The 25189-nt window shown below is 36.5% G+C and overlaps 1 protein-coding gene across 1 annotated transcript in view; it reads right to left on the bottom strand.

Moving 5' to 3' along the window:
- Positions 1-25189, bottom strand: part of GLIPR1L2 (GLIPR1 like 2) — a gene marked incomplete at its 3' end in the record, with an annotated part of 34789 nt that overhangs the window by 7659 nt on the left and 1941 nt on the right. Inside the window, exons 2-4 of the mRNA XM_061133021.1 lie at positions 14714-14959; positions 12783-12886; positions 267-352 (exon numbers count right to left, since the gene is read on the bottom strand). Of these exons, the coding sequence (XP_060989004.1) occupies positions 267-352; positions 12783-12886; positions 14714-14959 (436 nt within the window). The remainder of the gene's footprint in view (positions 1-266; positions 353-12782; positions 12887-14713; positions 14960-25189) is intronic.

Below are 25189 nucleotides of genomic sequence, written 5' to 3'. Positions count from 1 at the left end.
TGTTAGTTCTCATTCCTTCTTTCAGATATTCTAGTGTGTCCTTAGGGGCAGGAATAAGAGTTAGAGAGGGCAGAAAAGGCTGTGCAGTTTAAAAAAAATCTAAAGATGATACTGTTTGATACCACCTTTGATAATATAACAATACCTTTCTGATCTAAGGAACAATATTAACATGACAATGAAAGACCAGTGTTCACCACTTCATTTTCTTGTCATTCAATGCATTATGGAATTTTTTCATGTTTCAGTTATTTTCTTTAGCTTACTGCATAGAAAATCTGTGCATCTGTCATAGCCGTCACATTGAGAACACATTAATCCTCGTTGATAAGGCCTTCTTGACAGACCTCCTCTACAAAAAAGCAGAAGCATCTTATTAGAAAAAGTCTCAAGTTTAATGTTATCTAAGTAATATGGTTACTGGATTTTTAGTTAATTTATAAAGGTTATTTCATTTAAAAAATGGACTCAAGAAAGTACTTAAATTGGATATGTAATCTTCCCCATTTTTCTCCCTAGAAATAGTCTGTTCTGAAACTAATTCCCATGACTCTTAAACAAAGTGTTGTAATTTAAATTTGAGGGAGTTTTAAAGCTTCTTTCATTTTCGTTTGTAGCAAAATTTTCCTTTAAAAAGTGGATGTTACAGAATGCTTCATAACTAATTGTTTTCTGGTTGGCATAAATATACAAAAAGCTATGTATGAATGATATATTAATTTTTTGGAGCATTTGTAAAATCCTGAAATGCCTATTATTCCAAAGATCCAGCTGCATGATTATTGTGAGGTAATCATGAGAAATATATAAGTGTATAAACATGCAAATAAAGGAAAATGGGATTTTAGAAAGTTGGTTTAATCCACTGTACAGAGCACAGGGGAGAAGTTAAAAAATATTACATCAATTGCCCAGAGCTAAGTTAGGAAGCTGCTAAGTCGCTTTAGTCGTGTCCGACTCTGCAACCCTATGGACCATAGCCTGCCAGGTTCCTCTGACCATAAGATTCTCGAGGCAAGAATATTGGAGTGGGTTGCCATTTCCTCTTCTAGGGGATCTTCCTGACCCAGGGATCGAACCCAGGTCTTCTGCAATGCAGGCAGATTCTTTACTGTCTGAGCCACCAGGAAAGCCCAAGTTAGGATGGTGCCCTAAAATAGGTATGAATTGGGAAGCTTAGTTTAAGATATTTAGAATAAGAAGATAAATGGAGAAAAGATGTTTTTGAGTGTGGAGATGGTCATTATTTGTGGCTATTTAAACAAGGCTGTTTACTCATAGTTGCAAGTCATGAAAACAAACATTAGGCATTTAAGTCGTTGGCCATTCTGGGCCATTTAGAAGAATGGCAAACCTTGGAAATAGACCTTCAAAAACTATCTGATATCCTCAAATGGCAAACTTTCGAGTCCATGAAGGAAATACAGAGATCTGTTGTTATTTGCAGATCATGCATCATTCTCTAGGGCTACTCTGACAGCTCAAACAGTAAAGAATCTCCCTGCAGTGCAGGAAACCTGGGTTCAATCCCTGGTTCAGGAAGATCCCTTGGAGAACAGCATGGCAACCCACTCAGTATTCTTGCCTGGAGAATACAGACAGAGGAGCCTGGCGGGCTCCAGTCCATGGGGTTGCAAAAGACTGTTCCACAATCAAACTATTTCGAGGAGGAAATGGATTTTGTCTGGATCCCAGCCGGAATACTAGCCATCAAGAAATCCAAGAATTGATCTAATCACCTTTACCTAATATCCTACACTACTTTTATTGTGTTAACCCTTTTTCACTGAAACAGATGCCTCCAACACAAAAGAGCTTATCCGGTTGTAAAACCACTGGGATGAGGGAACCTTTTTTCCTGTACCAATGCAGAGCTACTAGCTATAAAGACAGCCTTTAAACATCTGGAACATAGGCCAATGACCCTGTGACCATAATGTCTGATAACTCTGGCCTGGAATAACTCTGCAAAGGCAAATAAATATATAAATAAATATATTAATTAATCAAAATAAATAAATTCACACTGTGCTAGAATATAGTGGGCCTTCTTTTTCAAAGATAAGATTATAAAGATATTTATATTAGGTAGTCAGAAATGCCAAGCTTTCATGTTAATCTTCCCCTTGTTCTGAATTTCTAAAAAGTTTAACCTAAAGCAGTCTGAGTCTGAATCTATAGACTATCCCAATAAACTAGAGAAAAATACAATGCAATAAGTAGCAAAGATTATCTTTTAGAGATTCTATCTGGCACCCCTTCTGTACAAGTTCACAACTGCAACTGGAATTACTAGAATGGGTTAGAAGAAAACAACAGATAAGTATAATTAGCAAAGTACATTGAAATTTCATAGCTTTCCTGGCAATGCCTGAAGAAATAGATGATAGTAGAGACTTTAGACACCTGCCTTTGCTGAGAAGCAGCCCAGTGGTTCTCTGAGGCCAAGTTATGACTCTGAACGTTGTCCTCTGGACCTTTTCTTAGACTCACATCTGGTCATAGCTTTAGTTTATTGCTGTCGACAGAATATGTGTCCATTCTTGCCTGGAAAATCCCATGGATGAAGGAACATGGTAGGCTACAGTCCATGGGGTTGCAAAGAGTTGGACACGACTGAGTGACTTCACTTTCACTTTCCACCCAAGTTGCCTGGGTGGTCCAATGGGTAAACTATTCCCATGCCCAACTTGAAGACCATTATTCAAATTTTATAAGAAATTTACATGTTCCAGTGTGATGTAAACTTTCAACACCTGCCACTTTGCTCATAAAGGAGGTAATCCAGCTCCATGGACTGACAATCAAGCAATTACAGCTCATAGGTAGATTCTTCTCTTCAAAGTTCTCCATATGCAGACTCATATAGTCTGTATATTGTCCATGGAACAATGGCCAGAGTACATCAAATAGATGTTGATTTTTCTATATTATACAACCAGAATAACTAGGCCACCTATAATAACTCCTTTCACTTTTACTCCATCCTTATAACATTGAGAAATGTCATAGTTCTGGCTTCTGATTCATATCCAGATATCTACAGGTTTCCAAGTAGACTTAAAGAGTCTATCACAATAAGCTAGAGAAAAATACAATGCAATAAGCAGCAAAGATAATCTTTTAGAGATTCTATCTGGCACTCCTTCCAATTCACCTATTTGTATTTGCCAAAAGCTTCATGACTACTTCTTGGATGTATTCAAGGTCAAGGACTCTGTTCTTTCCTGCCTCAAATTATCCCTGTATGTGCAAAGCTATCTGGATTAATATCTCTTCCTGTGAAAATCAGTTGGTCTCCTCCCTTTACTTTCACATCTTGCACTTAGAGGACTAGGAACCACAAACATCATTAACGCTTCTTTGAGGCTGATATCATGTAGCTGTACCAATCTTCTCATCTACCCTAAGATATCATCTTCCTTCTGATCAGGCCTCCTTACTCATGTTGTTATCTGACTCAGTCTGCTTTTCAGTCAAAATTTTGCCATCATCTACAAATTTGGGACGTAGATGATTGCAGTAGCCAATAACTTGGTCTCTATGTTACTGGACATCTTCACCATCATAAAACTTCCTAATGCTCCAAAATTGTCACTTTTGTAGCCACATTCTAGATCTTGTAATCTCCTAAAACTTCTCTACTTCTGAACTCACGAAAATCACATATTCCACTCATTGACTGCAACCTCCTATCCTTTCAGGTTGTTAATTCATTTACTCCTGTCACTCTTGTCCATTAATTTCACTGGTTCCACAAGTCTACTCTCTCTCCTATTTTTCTCCCTATCCATCATGTTGTCTCTTCTTGGTCCAGTTTAGATTCATCACTTTGCATACTCTTTAGCTAAAAACCTGAAACTCTCTTGCACTATTTTCCTTTATAGCCACCTGACAAAACCCCCATGTTGGGAAAAGTGAAGGAGTCTTACTGTCTGCATGCTTCATCCCTGCTTCAGGGCTGCTGGGTGTTGCTGGAGGAAAATCATTACATTAGGCAGAGAATATTTCTATCATTCTCTATTCAGCTTCCTCTCTCATTTTCCATAATAGCTATTTCAAATCTTCCCAGTCCTCAAAATTCTTGTTTCACTGTCTTCCCCTTTATTCTTAGGACATGATGTATGCCACTTCACAAAGAAACATAACAGCCCTTACATTGGAACTTGAGAAGTTTTCTGTCACTAAATTTGAGAAATATACCTACCCCTTCTTTCTTGCCTTTATGGTACAACTGAGGAATTGCTCCTCATTCTTTCTAAGGCTAATCTCTTTTAAACTCTTCTGTTTTCTCAGGGACTTGTATCTTTACATATACACTGCTTTTATTCTTCATAAACAATTGCTTTTATTCTGTATTACAGCCTTCATGTCAATATTTAAGTATGTTCACATCGTCTCCATTTTAAAAATGAACCAAAATAAAAACAACAAACAGTTCTAAGTTCATTCCATCCTAGCACCAATTTCCTCTGCTCCATAGAAACAGCTTTTCCTATGTTTACCAATGAACTTCTCTTCAGACCTGATATTTTTAAGTCCTGACTTTGCTTGACCTCTTAGAATTTGAAATTATCGATAAATTCATCCTTTTAAAAATATTCTTTCCCCACACCTTGACTGATCCCATACTCTTCTGCCTTTTCTCCTACCTGTCTGGCTCCTCTTCTTTGGTCGCCTCTCCCACTTACGTTTCACTAACCACCCTTAAATGTTGGCATGACATTCCCCACGGCCTATTCTCTTCTCAGCCTATGCTCTCTTGCTAAGCAGCCTCATCTACTCCTATGATTTAAATTACCCTATGTATTCTAGCACTCCAAACATATGTTCTATGCCATTCCACACTCATGAGTTTCTGACCTAAATAACCACCTGCTTACTAAACATCTCAAGGTGAGTATTTCACAGCCAACCCAAAGTCATTATGTATAAAATGGAACTCATCATCTTTCCTCCCAAAAGGTCCCTTGTTCCCCTTTGCAATTAATGCCAATACCATTCGTGACTGAGTCATAAATGTGAGAATATTCCTTGACTATTTCCTCTCTTGGATTATTTAAAACAATAAACTACAAATCTTATTATTTACACCTTCTAAAAATTTCTTGAATACTTCTCCAATCTCAACCCAGACATCCCTTGTTAACGTCTTTTTTCCCAGCCCATGATTTCATACCTGCTTTTACAGCAACTCTTTCCTATTTAAAATACAGATATTGGGTGTATTTGGTTAATGTTGTGTATTTTTTTAAAATTTCTTTCCCAATGGTCTACAAGTGTTTTCAGGATAGACACAATGAAAATAATGTGGAATTCTATTGCTTAGTTATTGCTTAAATGCACCTACTACAAATGTATTTAAATAAATAAAAGATCCTGCAGGCAGATGCAACATGTCTAATAACAACCAATTTTTTTTTCCTCCAACCTACATCTTTTCCTAGCTCTGTGAATAAAATTATCACTTAAGCTTAAATTCTAAAGCTCATCTTTGACTGTAACCCCCTTCAATATTTAAACTCAAGGCTAATCTAATTAATGCTGTTTTATTTTACTTCACTGTGTTTTGCTTAGAAATGTATTATTTTAAAATTTTATTATTTTTTGATCACACCACAAGGCCTGTGGGATCTCATTTCCCTGAACAGGGACAGAGCCTATGCTTTTAGCCGTGAAAGTGTGGAATCTTAATTGGAGCACCAGGGAATTCCCAGAAATGTATGAGTTATTACCTTTGAAATTGAAAATAATCACTAGGAAATGACATATGTAAATACTGCTTCAGTTCACTTTTTCTGATACATTATAAGCTATTTTAAGCTTTATATATTCTCTATAGACTCTACTCTCTATAGATTCTTTTCTTTTGCTTATTGTTTTCTTTTCTCTGATTATTATTTCGGTTCCATTTATTTTCTGTTCTTTAGGAGCACTAATTTATAGGTTTTTTTTTTGGTCCATTTATTTTTATTAGTTGGAGGCTAATTACTTTACAATATTGTAGTGGTTTTTGCCATACATTGACATGAATCAGCCATGGATTTACACGTATTCCCCATCCCGATCCCCCTCCCACTAATTTATAGATTTATCACCCTACATGGTTCCTTTCTTTTTCCATATATTTTTACTTCTATTCTCCATCTTTGTGTTATGAAAATTTTCAAGATTGTCATTGACTCATATTTTCCCTGTTGCCAAATCTATTTTATGCTTCCATTCTGTACTAGCTTGCTATTGCTACTTTAACAAATTGCCCAAACTGGGTCGTTTAAAACAATAGAAATTTGCATTTCTCTAATAATGAGTGATGTTGAGCATCTTTTCATGTGTTTGTTAGCCATCTGTATGTCTTCTTTGGAGAAATGTCTGTTTAGTTCTTTGGCCCATTTTTTGATTGGGTCATTTATTTTTCTGGAATTGAGCTGCAGGAGTTGCTTGTATATTTTTGAGATTAATCCTTTGTCTGTTTCTTCATTTGCTATTATTTTCTCCCAATCTGAGGGCTGTCTTTTCACCTTACTTATAGTTTCCTTTGTAGTGCAAAAGCTTTTAAGTTTCATTAGGTCCCATTTGTTTAGTTTTGCTTTTATTTCCAATATTCTGGGAGGTGGGTCATAGAGGATCTTGCTGTGATTTATGTCGGAGAGTGTTTTGCCTATGTAGAGAAATGCAAATCAAAACCACAATGAGGTACCATTACACGCCAGTCAGGATGGCTGCTATCCAAAAGTCTACAAGCAATAAATGCTGGAGAGGGTGTGGAGAAAAGGGAACCTTCTTACACTGCTGGTGGGAATGCAAACTAGTACAGCCGCTATGGAAAACAGTGTGGAGATTTCTTAAAAAACTGGAAATAGAACTGCCATATGACCCAGCAATCCCACTTCTGGGCATACACACTGAGGAAACCAGATCTGAAAGAGACACGTGCACCCCAATGTTCATCGCAGCACTGTTTATAATAGCCAGGACATGGAAGCAACCTAGATGCCCATCAGCAGATGAATGGATAAGGAAGCTGTGGTACATATACACCATGGAATATTACTCAGCCATTAAAAAGAATTCACTTGAATCAGTCCTAATGAGATGGATGAAACTGGAGCCCCTTATACAGAGTGAAGTAAGCCAGAAAGATAAAGAACATTACAGCATACTAACACATATATATGGAATTTAGAAAGATGGTAACGATAACCCTACATGCAAAACAGAAAAAGAGACACAGAAATACAGAACAGACTTTTGAACTCTGTGGGAGAAGGTGAGGGTGGGATGTTTTGAAAGAACAGCATGTATATTATCTATGGTGAAACAGATCACCAGCCCAGGTGGGATGCATGAGACAAGTGCTCCGACCTGGTGCACTGGGAAGACCCAGAGGAATCGGGTGGAGAGGGAGGTGGGAGGGGGGATCGGGATGGGGAATACGTGTAAATCTATGGCTGATTCATATCAATGTATGACAAAACCCACTGAAATGTTGTGAAGTAATCAGCCTCCAACTAATAAAAAAAAAAAAAAAAAGATGAAGAAACCAAAAAAAAAACCAAAACAAAACAATAGAAATTTGTTTTCTCAGTTCTGGAGGTCTGAAGTCCAAAATCAAGGTGCTGTCAGGACTTTGCTCCCTTCAAAGGCTCAGGGAGACAATTCCTTGACTCTTCCACTTCCACTTCCGGTGGCTCCAGGACTTCCTTGATTTCTGAATATATCACTCCAACCTCTCCCTCCACAGTACATTGCCTTTTTCTCTTTTGTGTGTCTAGTGCCGAATCTCCTTCTCCTTCTCTCTCTTTTTTTTTTCTCCTTCTCTCTTATGAGGATATGAGTAATTGCATTTAGGTCCTACCTGAATAAGATAAGTGCCTCCTCTCAAGATCCTTATCTTAAACATATCTTTTGCCATATAAGGCAGTATTCACTCTTGCCATGTATTAATAAGTTAATATTCACAAGTTCTGTGAACTAGGACCTGGATACATCCTTTAGTGGGGGGGTCACCATTCAGTCCACTACACATTCAATTTGGCTTTCTTATTTTCACTCCTACTAAGTATTTTATAAGATTGTGATGAACTGATTTTTCTACCAACTATTCTTAAGAAAGATAGCTATGACTGCCTACTTTGAGTGCATATCAAATAAACCTTGGGCTGAGGTGCCTAGTATATGAGCCAACCTAGATCCTTCATAAGTAGACTTTCCAATGTCTGTATCAAAGAAAAAATAGTTGTAAAAATTTCAAGACAAAGAAGCCTATGGGACAAATGGGTGGAAAGACGAGTAATCCTAACATCTAGTAGGTTCATTATATCACTATAGTCATGGCACTAGCTATCTATTTTACACATAGTAATATATATATATGTCTATATATATATATATATGTCAATGCTTCTCTCTCAGTTCAGCCCACTATTCTCCTTCTCCTACTCTGTCTACAGGTCACTCCTGTTATTAAGGTTAACAAATACTATCATCTTATCAAATGGAAATGTCATCTTTCCTTCCTCATTTTTCTTTGTAATTCTTTGAGGAGTATCTCACACAGCTAACCATTTTGGACATCACGACTCATGTTCTTCATGTGGACTCCAAGCACCCTCACCAGTAGGATGTTTGGTTCCCTCGTATCTTTCTGGCCTCTTCACTCTCCTCTGTCAGCTCTCTTCCTTAAGTTGAAATACTGTATTACTCTAGATCTTAGTACTTAAATGAACTCACGGAACTTCCTCTTCCGTAAGGTGATCTCATTCAGGACTGCAATTCGTTTCTATGTCAGGGCCTTTAGAGCAGCAGTTTACTTCAAACCATTCCCAGAGCAAATCGCACTCATCTCACATGCCAGCAAAGTAATCCTCAAAATTCTCCAAGCTAGGCTTCAACAGCACGTGAACTGAGAATTTCTAGATGTTTAAGCTGGATTTAGAAAAGGCAGAGAGGAACCAGAGATCGAATTGCCAACAGCTGTTGGATCATAGGAAAAGCAGGAGAGTTCCAGGAAAACATCTACTTCGGCTTTATTGACTACACCAAAATCTTTGACTGTGTGCATCACAACAAACTGTGGAAAATTGTTCAAGAGATGATAATATCAGACCTGACCTGCCTCCTGAGAAACCTGTGTGTAGGTCAAGAAGCAACAGTTATAACCGGCCATGGAACAACAGACTGGTTCCAAATTGGGAAAGGAGTTTGTCAAGGTTGTATATTGCCACCTGGCTTATTTAACTTATATGCAGAGTACATCACATGAAATGTCAGGCTGGACGAAGCACAAGCTATAATAAAGATTGCTGGGAGAAATATCAATAACCTTAGATATGCAGATGACACCACCCTTATGGCAGAAAGTAAAGAGGAACTAAAGAGCTTATTGATGAATGTAAAATAGGAGAGTGAAAAAGTTGGCTTAAAACTCAACATTAAAAAAACTAGGCTTATGGCATCTAGTCCCATCATCTCATGACAAATAGATGGGGAAACAATGGAAACAGTGACAGACTTTATTTTTTTGGGCTCCAAAATCACTGCAGATGGTGACTGCAGCCATGAAATTAAAAGATGCTTACTCCTTAGAAGAAAAGCTATGACCAACCTAGACAGCATATTAAAAAGCAGAGACATTACTTTGCCAACAAAGGTCTGTATCATCAAAACTATGGTTTTTCCAGTAGTCATGTACGGATGTGAGAGTTGGACCATAAAGAAAGCTGAGTGCCAAAGAACTGATGCTTTTGAACTGTGGTGTTGCAGAAGACTCTTGAGAGTCCCTTGGACTGCAAGGAGATCAACCAGTCCATCCTAAAGGAGATGAGTCCTGAATATTCACTGGAAGGACGGATGCTGAAGCTGAAACTCCAATACTATGGCCACCTGATGTGAAGAACTGACTCATTGGAAAAGACCCTGATGCTGGGAAAGATTGAAGGCAGGAGGAGAAGGGGACAACAAAGGATGAGATGGTTGGATGGCATCATCGACTCAAGGGATATGAGTTTGAGCAAACTCTAGGAGTTGGTGAAGGATAGGGAAGTCTGGCGTGCAGCAGTCCATGAGGTTGCAAAGAGTCAGACATGACTGAGCAGCTGAACCGAACTGAATAAAAACCAATCCACATACTAAAAGTCTAACCCAAGATACAAGTCTATTGCCTGTACTACAGAAACAGTCTCCAATTGTGCTTGTTTCTCTTTGTAACCCTGTTTTCCTATACTGCATTTTCACCATAATAGCAAGAGCAATCTTCTACTGTTTTCTTTTCAAAGGACTTGTGGCTTAGCTGGTAAAGAATCTGCCTGCAATGTGGGAGACCTGCATTGGATCTCTGGGTTGGGAAGATCCCCTGGAGAAGGGAAAGGCTATCCACTCCAGTATTCTGGCCTGGAGAATTCGATGGACTCCATAGTCCATGAGGTCACAAAGAGTTGGACACGACTGAACAACTTTCACTTTTACTTTTCTTTTCAAATCATAGTTTGAGATCATGCCATTTACTTGCTTAAAATTTTCCCATGGTTTTGCCAATTGTGTAGATTAAACCCCCAAATCCTAACTTGGCCAATGATATCCTATTTGGTTTAGTTGTCACCTAACTTTCTACCTCTAACCACAATCATTCACTTATCAAACATGCTAAACTCATTTCAAGCTCAGAGATTTTATAATATGTGCTCTCACTTCTACCTGAAATATTTTTTAGCCATCACTTCATCTTTTGGCTTTCAGCTCAAAAGCCACCTCCTTTCACAGATATCCTATCTATATTCTGGAGAAGGAAATGGCAAACCACTCCAGTATTCTTGCCTGGAGAATTCCATGCACAGAGGAGCCTGGTGGGCTATAGTCTGAAGGGTTGCGAAGAGTCAGACACGACTGAGCGACTAACAATACTATCTATATTCTATAGTAGTTATTCCCTATTTATTCTATGGCATATTTCATTATTTAATTAAATATCACCTGTTTACATGTTCACTTGTAAGTCTCTTCCAAGACTACAAACTAAGCATGGTCAGTCTTTATTGTTCTTGTTAGTGGACAGATCAACTTTTAAAAGCTATTCCATGTAGTTGATATCATCCCAATGCTTCCACTTTGTAGGACTGAAAGAAGCCTAAAAACTTTTGCCATTACTCTACATTCCAAATTTGTTTTTCATGCCTATGTTCAAAGTCAGCAAAGCTTCCATTTAGGAAGTGGCTTTCTGAATCTAATTCGACCTACACTCACAGCTCTGTTGTTTTTCCTTTCTCAGTTCAGTTCAGTTCAGTCGCTCAGTTGTGTCCGACTCTTTGCGACCCCATGAATCGCAGCAGGCCAGGCCTCCCTGTCCATCACCAACTCCCAGAGTTTACTCAAACTCATGTCCATCAAGTCAGTGATGCCATCCAGCCATCTCATCCTCTGTTGTCCCCTTCTCCTCCTGCCCCCAATCCCTCCCAGCATCAGGGTCTTTCCCAATGAATCAACTCTTTGCATCAGGTGGGCAAAGTACTGGAGTTTCAGCTTCAGCATCAGTCCTTCCAATGAACACCTAGGACTGATCTCCTTTAGGATGGACTGGTTGGACTTCCTTGCTGTCCAAGGGACTCTCAAGAGTCTTCTCCAAAACCACAGTTCAACAGCATCAATTTTTCGGCGCTCAGCTTTCTTCACAGTCCAACTCTCACATCCATAGAGGACCACTGGAAAAACCATAGCTTGACTACCTTTGTTGGCAAAGTAATGTCTCTGCTTTTTAATATGCTGTCTAGGTTGGTCATAACTTTCCTTTCCAAGGAGTAAGCGTCTTTTAATTTCATGGCTGCAATTACCATCTGCAGTGATTTTGGAGCCCCCAAAAATAAAGTCTGACACTGTTTCCACTGTTTCCCCTTTCTAAGGGAATACAATCATCAATTAGCAATCATTATTCTGTTTTCCTTTCTTTTTTTGGCTCAGTCTCAGAAGCATTTTATTTATGTATTAAGAAGTTCCTTCTTAATCCTAGTATGTAGTTAACTTTTCTTGGCATGTTGATTAGGATATTTTTTTCACTTCAATTATTCATTTTAACAACATTATTTATAGTATCCTATTGACCTGTAGGGAAACGTGAGGCTTTCCAATAAAGTTCTCCAGAAATAAAGGCTATTTTGGAAGGTAGTTATTTCCCATTATTGGAAAGTTTTTGGGTATAGGTAAATAATTACATGACAAGTGTTAACAATTCAAGTTTCATATGGATAGCTTGACTAGAAGACTTCTGAAATACTTTTCCACCTCTGAGTTATTATGATTCCTTGTATTTATGAGACTAGCACCAATTAATAACGCAACCTCCAGAGGGTAGTCAATTAAAAGAGTCCTTCATGTTATAAAACTTAGGTGCTCTGGATGTAATTCTTACAACATACATTTCAACATATCTTATTTTCTTTTTATAAAAATATGGAAATAAACAATATTAGAAAATAATTTAAATCCTAATTAGCCTAGGTACTATGAAATAATATCAAACTTAAAACTCCCTTTGGAATTAATATTTGGCTATCTACAGGTAAAATTAGTATGCCTAAATTATGACTCATTTTAGTATAGAATTAAAAATATTTCAATATAAACTCTTTAATTGCTATCTTATAATTAATTCTTTTATAGTTCACAAAGACATTTAGAAGAATATGTTGAAAGCTCAGTCATATGGTGCAACCAAACTTCTAGGGAGGCTGGAATCCTTAAAAAACCCCCAATTTATTTTAATATTCTTTAAAAAATGTAAAGGAACTTACCCCGGTGCATAGTTGCATATGAAAAGTGCTGCCTGTTTAATGCGTCCAATACTTGAACATAGAGTAACAGCACAACCAACTTTGTAAGACCTGTCCCAAACAAGCTAAAATAAAATTTTCAAAGAAAACATAAAATTTAATTCTAAACATTTACTCTGCCATAGTATAATCAATAGTATATTCAATACACATAGAACTTTAACCAAACCAATTCAAGGTATATGAACTATTCTTCATTTGGATGCAGGCAGAAAATTATCATGAATTTAGTTAAGCATTTATAAAACTGTAATTAGAGAAACATTTCAATAGGTTCTACCAATACTGTATTCTTAGGATAAAAAGTCTGAGAAAAAAACTGATCCAGAATAAGGAAGGAAGGATCAATTTTCAACATTTTGTTAAATCTGAGAGTTCCAGGTTATTGGCAGAGAGGAAGAGGGAAATGAGAGAGAAAAAGCCTTGGAAGAATGGAAGTCATGAATAGAAAGAAGAAAAAGAGGGGACAGTAAGATTATAGAAGAGAAGGAAAAGAAATACAAGAGTAGAAAGTAATTGAATGTTGCAGAATTTTTCTTTTCTTTTATTGAGGAAATTCTACTATAAAGTAAAATAAAGTCTGGGCTTTTCATTAAAAAAAATGAGTAGAAGAGCTGGTTCCTATAAAATAATTTCTTGCAAGACAGGTCTTGGAATGAAAATAGGAAAACAATTAAAGATATTCCAGAGCCAGAAAATAATTCCTGAGTGTCTTTAATTGTCCTGATACTTTTAAGTGAAGAAAGACAAACATTGTTTTGTTAACCTCTGTGGAATAGGAAGAAACCATTTGTTTTCCTTTTCTCTATAACTATTAGCAATTTTAAAAGTGTGTGACTCCAAAAGAAATAGAGCAATGCATTAAAAGAATACAGAATAGAATGTCTGCAGCAGTTGAAGTTAAGTCAAATGCAGGAGATGAAAGTGTCTAGGAAACTTAGATTCAAGGAGGAAAAAATCCAGAGGAGTAGGTCAGGGAGGAGACTTGGTTATTTACTCGAAGTACTGAAGTCATATAAAGGAGTTTAGCTTTGACATGAGTAAGATAATGGAGAGCCTCTCATTTTCTAGAAGAAAGAATTGATCAAAAAATTTTCTGAAACATGATTCATTTGATGGAACAGAAAGACACGAGTTCAACATGAAAAAATTCCACAATTTTAAGTTCTACATCAGAATTGACTGATTGAAAAATAATCATCTTTTAAATGAGCTTGGAAGTTAATTCAATAGTTTCTTGATTCCTGATACAAATATTTAATGAAGACCTAAATAATGTCATGTTAATGTGTTGAGAATACATGGAGGAGAAGACAAGGTCCCTGCCCTTTGCATAGTGTTAGATTCATACATTAATGATTACGAAAAATATAATATATAAAATAATAAATGTATGCACAGGAAATAAAAAGTGGTTCAGCATTCTTGGAGTACAAAGTATAAGGGTGAATTGTTAGATATGAGGCAGGAAAATAATACTATATATTTGCAATTAAAATGTTTTCATACATATATATACCATAGTATGTGTACTGATTTATGCAAAAAAAAAATCAAGTCTCTTATTTATGTTTAAATAGTCAATAAACTAGAACTACTTTTTATTTACTGTTTACTTCCTTTTTCAGCATGTGTTATTTTAGAAAGTTACCTTTCATCTTTGGGTATGGAGATTAGATTTACTATATTTAAAGGAATGTTTTAATTGTATGGTTCAAGCAAATAGAAGAAACTATGAACATTCACAAGATCTAGGACTAATCAGAATTTTTATTCTATTCGAGGGAGTAATTTTACCATTTGAATTTATTTATAAAATCGAAACAATCAATAAGAACTTAGTAGTAAAGCAATTAAGGAGTCAATTGAATTAATAATATAAAATTAGATACCTGTAGATAGTTAGAACAGTTATCAGAGCAACTGTTCCTTTCAAAATCGTACTTTTTCCTCTGCTCAAACCAACTTCTGATAGCAATACTTGCAGTAAATTCATTTTCAGGGCCGACCCATATATTTTCACCAATACCATTAAATTTAGGATGGGCCATATATAGTTCTTCTAAATGAGTATTACGCTCAAACACACATTTTTTCCCCCATGCTCTAGCAGTCCGTGACAAAGCTACATCCCAAGTCTGAAAAAAAATGCAAAAGGCAAAGAAAACAAAATAATAATAATGAAGGCTTTTTCAGTGCTCTAAATTATTTTCCTTGAATTCTCATAGTTAGATTTAAGGAAAACAATTCTTATTTTGTGCCTATGAGTCTGATTTGTGGAGTTTATTAAGGAGGAAAAGTGTTTTGAGATAATTATAAATGAAACAACTATTTCCTGAGATGAAGGCCTATGCATATTTTGTAATTAGAAAGTCAGATTGTTAGATGATGCAAACGATTATAATATTCTTACCTGCAGTCTATTCAGAAAATGCATATTTTTAACCTCATGCTTTCTATACATAATAATACAATAATTTAACATATTTAAGAACTATTTATTGAGCACTGATTATATGCAAACTGTTGTACTTTGAGGAATAAAATGAAGTCAACATAAATTTTGTCCTCTAGTTGCTTATTGTTATTAGAACAATCTGGGATAATACATACGTATATATATACACCTACATGTATATATAATTTTAACATATAGAGGTAGTTTGTAAATGTTATACAGGAGGTACATGTAAAGCTTTATGGATGTTTCCAAAAATGTGAGAAAATGTCACAAGATGCTGCCATCTTCCATTTGTGGAAACATCCAAAAATGTGTACTTCTGTCATATTTAGAGGCTTAGTATAATGTTCATTGTTTAGTTAAGGACAAGAACAAAAAAAACCAAAAATACAAAAATCAATAGTTCTAAAACCTACATGTTAAAAATGTACATTACAGTATATTTGAAAGTAAACATTTCTAAAAACATTACTAAGATTTCCTTAGAGTTTTCTTGGTTAGTTTCATAGTTTAAACAGAAAATATATTACAGAAAATAAATCAGGCTTTTAGCATATCCCCTCCCTCCCCACACTATTTTCTTTCCCAAAGGTAATCATTGTTCTATCTCCATGTACATACTATCCAAAATAAGATATGTTAGGGTATTTTAGATGAATATTTTATGATTTTTGTCCTTACACTGTTTTATTTATTTATTTTTTATTATTTTTATTATTATTATTATTTTTTTTTTTCCAGTGGGTTTTGTCATACATTGATATGAATCAGCCATGGATTTACATGTATTCCCAATCCCGATCCCCCCTCCCACCTCCCTCTCCACCCGATTCCTCTGGGTCTTCCCAGTGCACCAGGCCGGAGCACTTGTCCCATGCATCCCACCTGGGCTGGTGATCTGTTTCACCATAGATAGTATACATGCTGTTCTTTTGAAATATCCCACCCTCACATTCTCCCACAAAGTTCAAAAGTCTGTTCTGTATTTCTGTGTCTCTTTTTCTGTTCTGCATATAGGGTTATCGTTATCACCTTTCTAAATTCCATATACATGTGTCAGTATGCTGTAATGTTCTTTATCTTTCTGGCTTACTTCACTCTGTATAATGGGCTCCAGCTTCATCCATCTCATTAGGACTGGTTCAAATGAATTCTTTTTAATGGCTGAGTAATATTCCATGGTGTATATGTACCACAGCTTCCTTATCCATTCATCTGCTGATGGGCATCTAGGTTGCTTCCATGTCCTGGCTATTATAAACAGTGCTGCGATGAACATTGGGGTGCACGTGTCTCTTTCAGATCTGGTTTCCTCAGTGTGTATGCCCAGAAGTGGGATTGCTGGGTCATATGGCAGTTCTATTTCCAGTTTTTTAAGGAATCTCCACACTGTTTTCCATAGCGGCTGTACTAGTTTGCATTCCCACCAACAGTGTAAGAGGGTTCCCTTTTCTCCACACCCTCTCCAGCATTTATTGCTTGTAGACTTTTGGATAGCAGCCATCCTGACTGGCGTGTAATGGTACCTCACTGTGGTTTTGATTTGCATTTCTCTAATAATGAGTGATGTTGAGCATCTTTTCATGTGTTTGTTAGCCATCTGTATGTCTTCTTTGGAGAAATGTCTGTTTAGTTCTTTGGCCCATTTTTTGATTGGGTCATTTATTTTTCTGGAATTGAGCTGCAGGAGTTGCTTGTATATTTTTGAGATTAATCCTTTGTCTGTTTCTTCATTTGCTATTATTTTCTCCCAATCTGAGGGCTGTCTTTTCACCTTACTTATAGTTTCCTTTGTAGTGCAAAAGCTTTTAAGTTTCATTAGGTCCCATTTGTTTAGTTTTGCTTTTATTTCCAATAATCTGGGAGGTGGGTCATAGAGGATCTTGCTTTGATTTATGTCGGAGAGTGTTTTGCCTATGTTCTCCTCTAGGAGTTTTATAGTTTCTGGTCTTACATTTAGATCTTTAATCCATTTTGAGTTTATTTTTGTCCTTACACTGTTTTAATCATACGACACACAATATTATTGGCCTGCCACATGCAGTTTTCACTCAGAGAGATTATTCCTTATTAGCACAAACAGATCTAACTAACTTTTTTTAAACTCTTCATAGTATTACATAGTGTGACTAGGAGCATGTAATAAAGGTTATCATTCCACTATTGATGGCCCTTCTGATTCTTTCCCATTTACAGACAAAGCTCCATGGACCATCTTTCTACTACCTAATTTTGCATATTGCTTACACAACACACCATATGCTTATAGTGCACTAATCACTATTCTAAGTGGGTTTTTTTTCATATTGAGATATAATTGGGACACAGCCCTGTATAAACTTAAGGTGTATAGCATAATACATGGGCTTTCCTGGTGTTCAGCTGGTAAAGAATCTGCCTGCAATGTGGGAGACCTGGGTTGGATCCCTGTGTTGGGACAATACCCTGAACAAGGGAACGACTACCCACACCAGGATTCTGGCCTGGAGAATTCCATGGGCTGTATAGTCCATGGGGTCACAAAGAGTTGTATAATACATCACGAAATGATTATCACAAAAAGTTTAGTGAACATCCATTACCTCATACAGATATAAAATAAGGAGAAAAAAAAATTTTTCCCTTGTGATGAGAACTCAGAATTTGTTCTTTTAACACTTTCAGATAACATCAGCAGTAGTAATTATAGTAATCATTAGGACATTACATTCCTAGGATTTATTTACCTTAGAACTGGAAGTTTGTACTTTTTTACCACTTTCATCCAATCCCTCCCCTACCCTTAATAACCACAAATCTGATCTCTTTTTCTATCAGTTTTTTTTTTGAAGTATAATTGACATACAATATATATCAGTTACTGGAGAATAACATAGTGGTTTGACATTTCCATACATTACAAAATGATCAACACAACAAGTCTAGGTACATCCTGTCTCTATACAAAGATATTACATTACTACTGACTATATTTTCCATGTAGTACAGTTAATTTCCCTTACTCACATGTTTTTGTCGCTGTAAGTTTGTTAATTTTCCTCACCTATTTCACTCATTCCTTGCCCTCTCCTCTGGCAATCAATCATCTGTTTTTCTTTTTATCTGTGGCTGTTTCTGTATGGTATTTGTCTTTTTCTGTTTGACTTATTTCACCTAGCATAATACCTTCTAGGTCCATCCATGCTGTCGCAAATAGCAAGAATTCACTCCTTCTTTATGGCTGAGAAATATACCACTGTATATACCATATCTTCTCCATCCATTCATCTATCCATGGCCACGTAGGTTGCTTCCATTTCTTGGCTATCGTGAATAATGGTGCAATAAAGGTGTAGATACCTTTTTGAATTAGTGTTTCCTTTTTTCACCCTTTGGAAAAATACCTAGAAGTGGAATTGCTGCCACTGGAATATTTACTGTCATGGTTCTATGATTTGACTTTTTTCTTTTTTCTTTTTTTTCAGATTCCAAATATAAATGATACCATGCAATATTTGGGGATCCCTGGTGGCTCAGTGGTAAACAATCTGCCTGCCAATTCAGGAGATGCAAGTTTGATCCCTGGGTCAGAAAAATATCCTGGAGAAGGACATGACAACCAACTCTAGCAATCCTGCTGGAAAATCCTATGGACAGTGGAGCCTGGCAGGCTACAGTCCATGGGGGTCACAAAATGAGTCAGAGATGACTGAGCAACTCAATTCATTTCAGTTGCTCAGTCGTGTCTGACTCTGCGACCCCATAGACTGCAACAAGCCAGGCCTTCCTGTCCATCACCAACTCCCGGAGCCATGTTCCATTGTGTTGGTGATGCCATCCAACCATCTCATCCTCTGTCTTTCCCTTCTCCTCCTGCCCCTAATCCCTCCCAGCATCAGGGTCTTTTCAGCTCTTTGCATCAGGTGGCCAAAGTACTGGAGTTTCAGCTTCAACATCAGTTCTTCCAATGAACATTCAGGACTGATTTCCTTTAGGATGGACAAGTTGGATCTCCTTGGAGTCCAAGGGACTCTCAAGAGTCTTCTCCAACACCATAGTTCAAAAGCATCAATTCTTCGGTGCTCAGCTTTCTTTATAGTCCAACTCTCACATCTATACATCTATACATGACTACTGGAAAAAACATAACCATGACTAGATGGAACTTTGTTGGCAAAGTAATGTCTCTGCTTATAATGTTTCTTCCAAGGAGTAAGCATCTTTTTATTTCATGGCTGCAGTCACCCTCTGCAGTGATTTCGGAGAACCCCAAAATAAAGTCTGCCACTGTTTCCCATGAGGTGATGGGACTGGATGTCATGATCTTTGTTTTTTGAATGTTGACCTTTAAGCCAACTTTTGCACTCTCCTCTTCCACTTTCATCAAGAGGCTCTTTAGTTCTTCTTCACTTTCTGCCGTAAGGATGGTGTCATCTGCATATCTGAGGTTATTGGTATTTCTCCTGGCAATCTTGATTCCAGCTTGTGCTTCATCCAGCCCAGCACTTCTCATGATGTACTCTGCATATAAGTTAAATATGCAGGGTGACAATATACAGCCTTGACGTACTGCTTTTCCTATTTGGAACCAGCCTGTTGTTCCATGTCTAGTTTTAACTGTTGCTTCCTGACCTGCATACAGGTTTCTCAAGAGGCAGGTCAGGTGGTCTGGTATTCCCATCTCTTTTAGAATTTTCTACAGTTTATTGTGATCCACACAGTCAAAGGCTTTGGCATAGTCAATAAAGCAGAAATAGATATTTTTCTGAAACTCTCTTGCTTTTTCAATGATCCAGCAGATGTTAGCAATTTGATCTCTGGTTCCTCTACCTTTTCTAGTTCCAGCTTGAACATCTGGAAGTTCACAGCTCAACTAAACATCAACAAAATGTAATATCTGTCTTTATCTGGCATATTTCACTTAGGACAATGCCTTCAAGTTCCCTCCAATTGCTGTAAATGGCAGAATCTCCTTTTTTCTCATGACTGAACCATGAGATGTCCACTGTCTGTATACAGACTGCTACTTCTTTTTTCATTCACTCATTGATGGACACACAGGTTGCTTCCATATCTTCGCTATTATGAATAATGCTGCAATGAACATAAGAGTGCATACATCTCTGTGATATTCTGTTGTCATTTCCTTTGGATGCAGCTATCTAAGTGTGGTATTGCTGGATCACACAAAACTTTAAAAGAAGTTTTTTTGAGGAACCTTCACACTGTTTTCCCAAATTGTTGCATGAATATACATTTCTATTAACAATGCACAAAGGTTCCCTTTTCTCCTCATTCTCACAGACATTTGTTTTCTCCTGTCCTTTTATTTATTTTATTGAAAGATAATTGCTTTACAGAGTTTTGTTGTTTTCTATCAAACCTCAACATGAATCAGCCATAGGTATACATATATCCCCTCCCTTTTGAAACTCCCTCCCATCTCCCTCCCCATCCCACCCCGCCAGGTTGATACAGGGTCCATGTTTGAGTTTCCTAAGCCATACGCAAATTCCCACTGGCTCTCTGTTTTACACATGGTAATGTAAGTTTCCATGTTACTCTTTCCATACATCTCACCCTCTCCTCCCCTCTCCCCATGTCTATATTCTCCATGTCTGCTTATCCATTGCTTCCCTGTAAATAAATTCTTCAGTACTATTTTTCTAGATTCCATATATATGTGTTAGAATATGATATTTATCTTTCTCTTTCTGACTCACTTCACTCTGTATAATAGGTTCTAGGTTCATCCACCTCATTAGAAGTGACTCAAAGGCGTTCCTTTTTATGGCTGAATAATATTCCATTGCACATGTGTACCACAACTTCTTTAGCCATTCATCTGTCAATCGATATTTAGCTTCCTTCCATGTTCTAGCTATTGTAAATAGTGCTATAGTGAACAATGGGATACATGTGTCTTTTTCACCTTTGGTTTCCTCAGGGTATATGCCTACGAGTGGGATTGCTGGGTCATATGGTGGTTTTATTCCTAGTTTTTTAAGGAATCTCCATACTGTCGTCCATAGTGGCTGCATCAATTTACATTCCCACTAACAGTACAAGAGAGTTCCCTTTTCTCCACACCTTGTCCAGAATTTATTGTTTGTAGACTTTGTGATGATGGCCATTCTGACAGATGTGACGTGATATCTCATTGTACTTTTGATTTGCATTTCTCTAATAATGAGTGTCATTGAACATCTTTTCATGTGTTTCTTAGCCATCTGTATATATTCTTTGGAGAAATGTCTGTTTAGGTCTTTTCCCCACTTTTGATTGGGTTGTTTTTCTGGCATTGAGTTGTATGAGGCTGCTGGTATATTTTGGAAATTAATCCTTTGTCAGTTGTTTCATTTGCTATTATTTTCTCCCATTCTGAGGGTTGTTTTTTCACCTCGCTTATAGTTTTCTTTGCTGTGCAAAAGCTTTTAAGTTTAATCAGGTCCCACTTGTTTACTTTTCTTTTTTTCTGTTACTCTAGGAGGTGGGTCATAGTGGATCTTGCTTTGATTTATGTCATCGAGTGTTCTGCCTATGTTTTCCTCTAAGAGTTTTATAGTTTCTGGTCTTACACTTATATCTTTCATCCATTTTGAGGTTATCTTTGTGTATGGTGTTAGGAAGTGTTCTAATTTCATTCGTTTACATGTAGCTGTCCAGTTTTCCCAGCATCATTTATTGAAGAGACTGTCTTTGTCCCATTGTATGTTCTTGCCTCCTTTGTCAAAAATAAAGTACCCATAGGTGCATCGCTTTATTTCTGGGCTTTCTATCTTGTTCCATTGGTCTATATTTCTGCTTTTGTGCCAGTACCATACTGTCTTGATGACTAGAGTTTGTAGTATAATCTGAAGTCAGGAAGGTTGATTCCTCCAGCTCCATTCTTCTTTCACAAGACTGCTTTGGTGTAAAGTTAGGTTGTCTATTCAATGGTTTTCTTGAGGTAGCATTGTATTGCTATAAACTTCCCTCGTTGAACTGCTTTTGCTGTATCCCATAGATATTTAGTTGTCATGTTTTCACTGTCATTTGTTTCTAGAAATTTTTTGATTTCTCTTTTGATTTCTTCAGTAACCTGTTGATTATTTAGAAATGTGTTGTTTAATCTCCATGTGTTTGTGTTTTTTACACTTTTTTTTCTTGTAATTGATATCTAGTCTCATAGCATTGTGGTCAGAGAAGATGCTTGATATGATTACAATTTTCTTAAATTTACTGAGGTTTGATTTGTGATCCACGATGTTGTCCACCCTGGAGACTGTTTCATGTGCGCTTGAGAAGAAGGTGTATTCTTCTGCATTTGGATGGGATGTCCTGAAGATATCCATCTCATTTTTTATGTATTTTTTTATTTTTTTAAGAGATCCATCTCATTTAATGTATCTTTTAAGACTTGTGTTTCCCTATTAATTTTCTGTTTTGATGATCTGTCTACTGGTGTGAGTGGGATGTTAAAGTCTCCTACTATTGTTGTGTTACTATCAATTGCTCCTTTTATGTCTGTTAGTGTTTCTCTTACGTATTAAGGTGCTTCTATGTTGGGTATTTAAATATTTACAATTGTTATGTCTTCCTCTTGGATTGATTCCTTGATTATTATGTAGTGTCCTTCCTTATTTCTTATAAACGTCTTTAGTTTAAGGTCTGTTTTGTCTGATATGAGGATTGCTACCACAGCTTTCTTTTGCTTCCCATTTGCATGGAATATATTTTTCCATCCTCTCTCTTTCAGTCTATACATGTCTTGAGGTCTGAGGTGGGTTTTTTGTAGACAGCATATATATGGGTCTTGTTTTTGTATCCATTCAGCCAGTCTGTGTCTTTTGTTTGGAGCATTTAATCTGTTTACATGTAAAGTAATTATTGATATATATGTTCCTATTTCCATTTTCTTAATTGGGGTTGATTTTGTAGATCTTTTTTTCTTCTCTTGTATTTCTTGACTATATAAGTCTCTTTAAAATTTGTTGTAAAGCTGGTTTGGTGGTACTGAATTCTGTTAACTTTTGCTTATCTGAAAAGGTTTTGATTTCTACATCAATTCTGAATGAGATCCTTGCTGGGTATAGTAATCTTGGTTGTAGATTTTTCCCTTTCAGTACTTTAAATATATCCTGCCATTCCCCTCTGGCCTGCAGAGATTCTGCAAAATATCAGCTGTTAAGCCTATGGAGTTTCCCTTGTATGTTACTTGTTGCTTCTCCCTTGCTGCTTTTACTATTCTTTCTTTGTGTTTAGTCCTTGTTAGTTTGATTAGTATGCATCTTGGCATGTTTCTCCTTGGTTTTATCCTGTATGGGACTCTTTGTAAAGTCCAATAAAGCCTCTTGGACTTTATTATTTCCTTTTCCATATTGGGGAAATTTTCAACTCTGATCTCTTCAAAAATTTTCTCACACCCTTTCTTTTTCACTTCTTCTCCTGGGACCCCTATAATTTGAAAGTTGGTGACTTTGATATTGTCCCAGAGGTCTCTGAGACTATCCTCAGTTCTTTCCATTTTTTTTTTTTTACTTTATTTGATTCCTTCTTCTGCTTCAGATATTCTACTACTGATTCCTTTTAGAGTAGTTTTCATTTCAGTAATTCTGTTGTTTGTCTCTCTATCTCCTGTCTTTCTTGATGTGAGACATTCTAACAGATATGATGTGATATTTTATTGTAGTTTTAATTTGCATTTCCTGGATGATTAGTCACGTTGAGGACCTTTTTATGTACCTGTTGGCTAAAGCTATAAAATTCTTAGAAGAAACAAAGGGGACATGTTTCATGACATTGGATTTGGCAATGATTTCTTAGATATGCCACCAAAAGTACAGGTAACATCATAAAAAATAGATGAATTAGTCTTCATTACAATTAAAAACTTTTGTGTATCAAAAGATACTATTAACAGAATGAAAAGGCAACCTATGGAAGAAAACAGTTGAAAATCATGTATTGTTAAGATATTTTATCTAGAATATATAAAAAATCCTCTCTCTCTATATATATGTGTGTGTGTATATAATATATAAAGAATTCTACATACGTAAAGAATAAAGATGTTCAACCTAACATCATTAGGGAAATGCAAATCAAAACCATAATGACATGACTTCACACCACTTATGAACTAAAAAAAAAAACCCAAAAACCCAGAAAACAAGTGTTGGCAAAGATTTGGAGAAATTGAAACCCTGTGTATTGCTAGTAGGAATGGGAACTGTGTAGCCACTATGAGAAAGAGAATATCAGTTCTTCAAAATTAAACAGAATTTCTACCTGTTTTGGCGATTCCATTTCTGGGTATATAACCAATAGAAGTGAAAGCAGGGTATTGAAGAGATATTTATTCACATACCTATGTCCACAGTAGCATTATCCACAATAGCCAAAAGGTGGAAGAAATTCAAGTTCCATCGACAGATGAATGGGTAAACGAAATATCATATATCCATAAAGTGAAATATTATTCAGCCTTTAAAAGGATGGAAATTCTGACACATGCTACAGCATGAACCCTGAAGACATGCTAAGTGAAACAAGACAATCTCAAAGAAAAACACTTCAGATTCTTATATGACATACCTGGAGCAGTCAAGGTTTCAAGACAGAAAAGCAAAATGGTAGTTGCCAGCAGCAAGAAGGGGATGGGGAGTTAGTGCTTAATTGGTGCAGTCTCAGTTGGGGAGGAGGAAAATGTTCTGGAGATGAACAGTGATAGTGCTTGCACAACACTGTAAAGGTATATAGAAATGTACATTTAAAAATGGTTAAAACCATAAATTTTATATTATGTATATTTTATAATTAAAAAAACCAATAAAATTTTCAGTTTAAAAACAAGGTAGAGCAGAACTACTAGGTTACAACAACAGCATGGACATGGGCAGGAGACAGAATTTGTGTGTTGTAGTATCTTTTTAATATTCAGAAGAAG

The sequence above is a fragment of the Dama dama genome, chromosome 3 (assembly GCF_033118175.1).
Source record: "Dama dama isolate Ldn47 chromosome 3, ASM3311817v1, whole genome shotgun sequence".
Lineage (NCBI taxonomy): Eukaryota > Metazoa > Chordata > Mammalia > Artiodactyla > Cervidae > Dama > Dama dama.
The sequence above is the reverse complement of the archived record's forward strand: the minus strand, read 5'-3'. Positions and strand labels throughout refer to the sequence as shown.